Source organism: Vicia villosa, unplaced genomic scaffold, assembly GCF_029867415.1.
Source record: "Vicia villosa cultivar HV-30 ecotype Madison, WI unplaced genomic scaffold, Vvil1.0 ctg.002598F_1_1, whole genome shotgun sequence".
NCBI classification, from domain to species: domain Eukaryota; kingdom Viridiplantae; phylum Streptophyta; class Magnoliopsida; order Fabales; family Fabaceae; genus Vicia; species Vicia villosa.
Genome location: NW_026705980.1, coordinates 135354 through 143184, shown reverse-complemented (window position 1 = coordinate 143184; position 7831 = coordinate 135354). Strand labels below are relative to the sequence as shown.

General features: G+C 37.1%; 2 protein-coding genes across 4 annotated transcripts; one reads left to right on the top strand and one right to left on the bottom strand.

Moving 5' to 3' along the window:
• Positions 1-645: 645 nt before the first annotated feature.
• LOC131639342 (uncharacterized) lies at positions 646-2343 on the top strand. 3 transcript variants are annotated; one of them, XM_058909849.1, is made up of 4 exons: positions 646-737; positions 1068-1170; positions 1576-1692; positions 1862-2343. In XM_058909849.1, exons 1-4 carry the CDS (start codon positions 661-663, stop codon positions 2141-2143), a joined length of 579 nt encoding a protein of 192 aa, XP_058765832.1. In that variant the 5' UTR covers positions 646-660; the 3' UTR covers positions 2144-2343. The 3 variants fall into 3 exon arrangements, with proteins under 3 accessions (XP_058765832.1, XP_058765831.1, XP_058765830.1); XM_058909848.1 differs by having other exon boundaries at positions 1068-1692; XM_058909847.1 differs by lacking the exon at positions 646-737 and having other exon boundaries at positions 881-1692; positions 1862-2281.
• Positions 2344-2643: 300 nt separating this feature from the next.
• On the bottom strand, positions 2644-4658 carry LOC131639344 (uncharacterized). The gene is made up of 2 exons (XM_058909850.1): positions 4325-4658; positions 2644-3201 (listed from the first exon to the last, which is right to left on the bottom strand). The coding sequence occupies exons 1-2, from the start codon at positions 4638-4640 to the stop codon at positions 2927-2929; spliced, it is 591 nt and encodes a 196-aa protein (XP_058765833.1). The 5' UTR covers positions 4641-4658; the 3' UTR covers positions 2644-2926.
• Between the last annotated feature and the right edge of the window lie 3173 nt (positions 4659-7831).

Genomic DNA, 7831 nt, shown 5'->3' with positions numbered 1-7831 from the left:
GAGAAAGAAAACATATTTTGAGATTGTCAGAAATCAAAAAGTTGAAAAATAGTCTGGTTCAAGCGGTACGCATGTATCGGGTACGGTCAATTCGGTTCATGATTCATTCCTTAATGTTAAAATATCTAATAGTCTAAGAGATATTATAAAATATTTATAATATTTGAGAGATATTATAAAATTATAATAATATTTTTTATTCTAACAATTAATTAACAATTAATGATATATGTTTTGAGATTCGTTGGATTTTGTCTATTATAATATATAAACCAACTATATGTGCAGGATTAGTAAACCAACTATATGATTATTTTATTGAATTACAACATCATTATTTCAATGTGTTACTCTCTAATTCTGATTTTTTATCCTTTAGATTATACACTCCGAACAAATCATACTTAGACTCTATAATCATACTTAGGGCAATGAATTTTTTTCAAAACTATGCTCCTAATAGCCCAAAAATGTGACAACCGTGTATGATTTGAAGACTGTTATTTCTTCATGCAGAAACAATAAAAAAACAAGTTACTATCTAATTTTGCAAAAGAAACTCTAGTTCACTATTTCACAAAACTTGTGGAGCCCAATTGAAAATGACACAACCAATATGAAACTTGACACTAACGATGCACATGGCAACAACATTCTTCGATGCTTACCACTTGTTCATATGGTCCATCTCTGAACATTTTGTACTTTGGTGACATAACACAAACAAATGAATTTTGGTATCTCATGAAATCTTGTCTGTTTTTACAGATTAGACTATTGTTTGTTCATTTGCACTTTTTAGTTTTTACTTCCTTATTAACCATGTTAGAAGATTCTACACTTTTCTGCAACAAAAAGGGTTTCTTAAAGGTTGGTTTTTTTCATTGAATCTCTTACTTTAGAACCCCTTATTCAAATGGGGTTCTAAAATTTTTCATAGTGAAAAAGAAACCATTTGGGTTGTTTGATTTGATTTGATTTGATGTGATGTTTGCAATGTCTTTGTTTTACCAATCACAAACATTGTTGGGTTGTGTAAGTATTGTTAATCCTAATCTTAATCCTAGGTACTTGTGTTTGTGCAAATCAAGGTCATGGAAAGTTCTATCTACACCTCCACCATCTTCAGTTATATTGAATGCAGATGAAGGTGGGAGATTTTCCAAGAAGGTTCATTCCTCAAATGATGTTTCTGTTAGGAGTGATTTAGTTACTCCTTTTGGTTATCAAGGAACAACTGTTGGAATCATTGGAGGAATGTCTGTTGATGCAACTCTCAATTTTCTAAGAAAACTTGTGGAGTTGAGTTCACAAGATGGACAAAATCCTATTCCTTTTTTGCTTTGTTCTGATCCTATTTTGAATAAGGAGCTTCTTTCCTATGAAAGGAGTTTGGAAAGTTTTAAACTTGATTCTTCTGATATTGTCAAGAGTCTTAGAAATAAAAGGGTTTTTCTTGAGAATTCCGGGGCGCGTTGCATCGTCATGCCTTGTAATGTTTCGCATTCTTGGTATGAACAAGTGTCGAATGGATGTTCTGTACCTTTTCTTCATATGGCTGATTGTGTTGCTCAGGAACTTAAGGAAGCTAAGTTAAAGCCACTTGAAGCTGGTAGTCCTTTGAGGATCGGAGTGCTAGCGACGAATGCAACTCTTGCAGCTGGTTTTTACAAAGACAAGCTTCAGAATGAAGTAATTTCCTTCATCTCGTTTATGACTTCCGAATTTCATATCTGTGTAGTTTGTTGGCAACTTTGTTTCGGTTCATTAGGACTGAAATTGCAACGAATATGCAACTTGTTTTTCGATTTCATGTGTTTACTTTGTTGCGTTTGTGTTCAACTTATTTACTCATATTCAGGGTTTTGAGGTTATCCTGCCTGATAGAGCAACTATGGAGCATACGGTGATACCTGCGACTGAAGCTTTGAGTCGAAAAGACATGGAAGGGGCGTGCAATCTTTTGAGAATTGCGCTTCAAGTTCTTTTGGTGAGGGCAGTTAATTTTGTTATACTTGCTTCTGATGAAATGCGGGATGTCTTACCTCACGATGATCCTCTTCTCAAGAAATGTATCGATCCGATGGAAGTATTAGCCCGGTCAACTATCAAATGGGTAAGATCTTCGGGAGAAAATACGTGAAAAACAATAGAAAGCAAAAGTCGTATTTTGCTATGTATCAATATTCTTCTGATTTTATTGATACCCTGCATCTCGTCAACGCGAGCTTTTGTATTCCCCAATACTGTAACAAGCCAAATATGCATGTTTTTTGTTCAAGTAGCGTGTATTTCTTCTGTATTCTTGTTCAAATCAATTTGTTGAGATTAAAGAATTTCCCACCTTATCTATTCGAATTTCTCAAAGGGAATCCTGGAATCTGTGACTCACTTTATGACTGTCAAACTCAGTCTAGATTATGTGTATACTTCTTTTGTTTTTGTTGGTAGACAAAGTGGTAATAATCACTAGAATTTCACGCACACAACCGTGTGTAACAGGGTTCGAAAAAAGTTCCCCATCTGCATCACCAGATTTTAAAACAGGTTATCTTGTTCGGGTGAGTCACAGATTGCTGATAGTTCTATTGAACTCGCCATTCAAAAAAAAGTCCTATTGAACACTCACATGGGAAATAAAACAAAATGCATTCAAATGATGCGCCATAATGCCAAAGCATTTGAGAGTAAAAAATTTACAAGGATTTACATATATATCTGCAGGAAATATTGAAGCATATACCTTGCCAATAAGAAAAAAAAATGAAAACTAAAACTGAGACACAATCCTCAACAAACTATGTCAGACTACTAGTGAAGTAAAACTTTTGAATCTTTCCCCGCAACTCTCGGTAAAAAAAACATAAGCAAGTCTCCACTGGTCCAGTTTGCTTAGGACTATGTTGTGCAGTGATACCGATACATCTTAAATCCAATCACCATAGATGCGGCTTACCCTTTGCAGTTTCTTTTCGTCGATTATGGTTTTACAGGCATAAGGTCCATTCTTATGGAAAGAGGTAGTTGCCGCAGCTGGGCTAGTTGAGGCATTTGTAGCAGGAGCAGAACTAGAAGTTGGCACTATGTTGTTTTGTGCAGAAGTGTGGCCACCAGTTGTAGCAGCAGCAGCACTAGTTTGCATGATCTTGCTTCCTGCATTCTCCTTTGTCCCTGGTTTTGCATTCTGCACTGTCCCTAGTTCTGCATTCACAAAGTATGAAATACAAATTTATAGACATAAGCTAGTCAAAATAAAGTCATGTACTCATGTCAACTATATAAGCTTTTTTACATAAACTATCATAAAGAACTTATAGAAATAAGCTAAAACCAGTGTTGTCAATAGCAGATGGCGGTCCAGTCAAATACCCTATACACGCCGCTTAGTGGTACCATCATAGCAGAATACGGCGGAAAAAACCCGTAATATCAGTCAATACTTACCATTGTGGCGAGCCCAAAAACCAACATTGATATCCGCCATGCCCGAAATTCCACAACGCGTTTATAAACAACTTATAGATATGTCATCCATTGTTTTCCTAAGAACCATTGTGGCGAGCCCACAAACCAACATCGATATCCGTCATGCCCGAAATTCCACAACACGTTTATAAACAACTTATAGATATGTCATCCATTATTATCATAAGCAAGGTTTTAAAAAACGGTCCGCGGCTGCGAAAACGGTCTGTGACCCCAAAAACAGTCGCGACAAAACGGTATCGAAAGGTGCCGATACCAATACCGTTATCCACCATTTTTGTGATAAAAAACAAATTGTGGTTAATTTCCACCACTACAATTGCAACACCTATACTGACCGAAATCACAAAAACGTTTACGCGACCGCGACCGTTATTTAAAACCTTGATCATAAGATCTTTCAAACAATCTCACAAGTTTTTATGCTAAATAGATAAGTTCAAATAAGTTAATTTAAAAGGACCAGAACTCGTATACATGCAAAGCTTTCACAAGGCTTATTTTTTCCTTTCAGAAGACTCAAATCCAAGATCTTAATCTTACTTAATATCTAAGCAACTTCCTCAACACAAGAAAATTGAAATATTTTAACAGCATTCATATCCCATAACCGATTAAGCTTATTGCAGAACTAAATAACATAACAATAGTTAAAATGAAAATATCAAAAAAAAAAAAATACCCATTTTATTTTACATACAAAAAAAAACATTATCAACCAAACAAGCCCAAAATTCATTCACCAGATTATGAAAAAACCCTTTTCATTCAGAAACTAAAAAATGAACAAACAAGATCAAAATGTGGCATTAGTATAGTAAAAATCAAGTCTTTATACCTGGTTTTGCAGCAGAAGAGACATTGATTTGAGAATGATGACCACCATGATCATGATGATGATGAAGAGGAACTGCTGAATGAAGGTAACGACAAGTGTTACCATAGGTACAGTGTCTGTTGTACATGAACATTCTGCATAGTTTGGGGGCAGTTCTGAGTTCAGAGTAGCCATGAGCGTAGTTGCATTTGTCACCATGAGCACAAAGACCATGCATGAATCTTCTGCAAAGTTCAGTTTTGATTCTCGAATTGCTTTCTTCTGAAATTCTAGGTTTCTTCAAATGCTGTGAGAATTCAGTGTACTTTCCTTCCATCACTGAATTCAAAGCAATGCAATGAAACGAAATGCAATGAATGAATTGGAATTGGAATTTTGAAAGACACAAGGTGATGAAGAAGAAGCACTTATATTGTGGGATTTGGGCTTTCATTTTAGGCCCATTTAGTTTTTATTTTATTGTTGATTTTATGGAAATTAATATGATTTAGTTTACTAATTTGACTATTATTAATAAAGTGAGAAAAAAGTTAGAAGAATTGAATAAAAAAAGAGAATAAAATTAATACTTCTTTGACTTAGATATAAAATAAAATGTTTTTTCTCTAAAATAATATATATTGTGGAAAATCTAGAGTAACTTATAATTTTTTTTCTTTTTTTGTTATATTTTATATAAATAAATGAATATGACTGGCTAGGTATGGCAATAAGGTGATTCGGTCGATTCGGGGAAGGGTTTTTTCGGGGGAGGGTTTTTCGGGGAAGGGTTTTTTCGGGGAAGATTTTGCCTCCCTCACTTTAAGATGGAAATCTGATTTTATGTTTTACGCTCTTTTTTGTGGGGATTGAAATTTGAAATTATGGATCCGTTTGTTTTTGTTTTTTTTTTTTAAAGTGATTTTCTATTTTTAATTATTTTTTAATAATAATAATTATTATTATTATTATTATTTTAAATTTATTTTTATGAATTAAAAAATTAATTTTGACATTTAATAGCATATTTATACATTATTAAAGATTTTATTTTTTTAATCAAAGAAGGATTAACTTTATGTGAATTTCATATCACTTTGGATATGGGAATGAATACATATCAGGTCTTCCTCAAGTAAAATCCTATTTTGGGTTGTAATAGCGTAATAGGCTATATGATGGCTACAACATTGTTGTCCCTTATAGTAAAAGAGCACTTAAAAACGCCTCATTTGGGAAGTTAGCGAAACGCGAGGCTATTTCTCGGGGTTCCGGTCTGACCCAATATAGTCTAGCATCTGTGATTGTATTGACCAAACGGAGACCTTTGCCGTTGCGAGCCATTAAACCTGAAAAGTAAAGGACAATAGTGAGTTCGATGATCAAATATAATTCACCCTTCCACTGCAAATCAAGTGAAAGGGCGAGGAGAGGCACGAGGACACTACCGTCGATCAAAGCCCTTAACCAATGGCAAGCAAGATAATCACGAGGACCTTGCCCTCAACGAAATACTCGTTTAAACTCATGAGTAGCGCGGGGAGAATCTCCTCGGGGCATGAACTTCATCATAAGTTTCATAAATTTTGCGTGGGGGAGAGCCTCCTCAATACTTGAACTTCATCAGAAACTCATAAATTACATCGGCGCAAAGTCGGTTCACTATCACAACGGCGGCGCCGGACCGGATATCACACCAATTACTAAATTCCTACTCGAAGTACTAATGCTCCTCACCGGCGCCGACGTTTGGAAATGTTAAACCACCGCCAAACACCAACACCGCCGGAACCGAACATGCAAAGACTAGCCGGAGCAAAAACAAATAGTAGAAAGAGGCAGAATCAAAGAATCTAGGGGATACTTACTTGATTATCTAAATAAAAATGAAGAACGGCGGTGATGAAGTAACAACAGCAAACAGGAAGCGAAAGAGAATGCTCTGCAACTCAAAAAGAGAAAACGTAATGAAGGAGAAAGTGAAATATGTGAATGGCTCTGTCCTCTTCATATTTATAAGCCAAAGGCCCCGCGCGGGAATACATGACACCACTTGGGATAGCATGTCACTGTTTTGATTTATGATTACCCCTAGGAATAGACCCTAATTATGACGCATTTAATAGCTATCACGCGTGGCTCTAGGGGACGAATCGTTGTCTCTTCAAGTCCCATCAATTCTCCATCTCCTCGGGCACACCTAGTCGAACACAAGCGACAAACTTTTACATTCCCTCACGAGCATGGCCTTGGAGGAAAACTTGAGGCGAATTCGCGAGCAAAATACAGTTCGTGAAGCGAAGCAAGACGCTAAACGCGAGCACAGGCAAAATGTTACCCACAAAACTCGTTTCCACGACGTGGTTTACAACGCCTCTAACAATGAGCTCACGCGTACTCATACCCTTGCGATAGTGGAAACTTTTCCTGACCAAGTGAAACTGTCGACCACGATCCCGACAGGACGCGTTATCCTCGTAAGTGAAGTCCAACAAACTACGAGTGAAATATCGTCCTCGCGTATCACTAAACTCACGAATAAGAAATGTCCATGGCAAGTAACGCCTACAGCAATGCGAGCTCGCCCTTGTGAGCCCAGATGAAAACACGTTTTACGCGGAATCCTTCAATCCTCCTCGACGCATGAACTGACTCTAAGTCATTCTTCATCTGCCTACGAGCAACGACTTGGGGGACTTTTGTTCTGGATTGGGTCTGTGGCTGGCCCATCGTCGGGCACGACCCAATCCAGGTCTTCGTCGAGGACGGCCCAAAACACTGGCACAATCCATTAGGGCCAAGGGAGAACACGTTTCCCACGTGCTCGTCACCCGAGGAGCATGTCATCAACTGCCTCCTCGCGTTTCGCGCGACTAGCGAAACGATTTTGCTTTCTATTATGAGCAACTCTGCCCACGCCTTCGGAAACCACGGGAAAGTTGACCAAGATGATGAGTATGTGTTGTTCATCCCCCCTTTTTACAAGAATCCTCGCAGTTATTCATTATGGATCTGGATATTCAACATATAATGGAGACTGTTGACTCAATGATAGGGGCTCGCTATAAATACCCTCCTCTACAGGAGGGTCGGGTATTCTATTCTAAACCTTACTCACTACCTCTACGTTGATACTCACTTTAGCATCAGAGTGTCTATAGATACACCCCCTCCTCTGTTGGACCATCAAACCTACGACGTGTTATCGACCATTTCCTTTCTAATCACCAGTAAGATAAGTACCCACCTATAATTAAGTAACGAGAAAAATAGTCTTTGGGGATTAGCCCAAATGTTTGTAGATATATGACCAAGAGAGCTAGGGGTTGTCGGGAATTACTAATTATGTTCTAAGAGGTGCATCCTATAAAAATTTAAAAATACTCAATGCATCTCTAGATGCAACCCATGTACACACAATTTATTTATTTTGGAACCACGCTCCAATTTCATGAGTAATTTATTTCAAAAATACATTTCTAAAATGTTTCCAAAAATATACCCTGAAACCTATAGATATAACCATGT

Coding starts and splice junctions, on each gene's coding strand:
- LOC131639342 (XM_058909847.1), top strand. CDS start 988: ATGTTTGCAATGTCTTTGTTTTACCAATCACAAACATTGTTGGGTTGT. Junction 1,693..1,861: donor AAGACAAGCTTCAGAATGAA/GTAATTTCCTTC, acceptor ACTCATATTCAG/GGTTTTGAGGTTATCCTGCC.
- LOC131639344 (XM_058909850.1), bottom strand. CDS start 4,640: ATGGAAGGAAAGTACACTGAATTCTCACAGCATTTGAAGAAACCTAGA. Junction 3,202..4,324: donor CTCTTCTGCTGCAAAACCAG/GTATAAAGACTT, acceptor TTGTGAATGCAG/AACTAGGGACAGTGCAGAAT.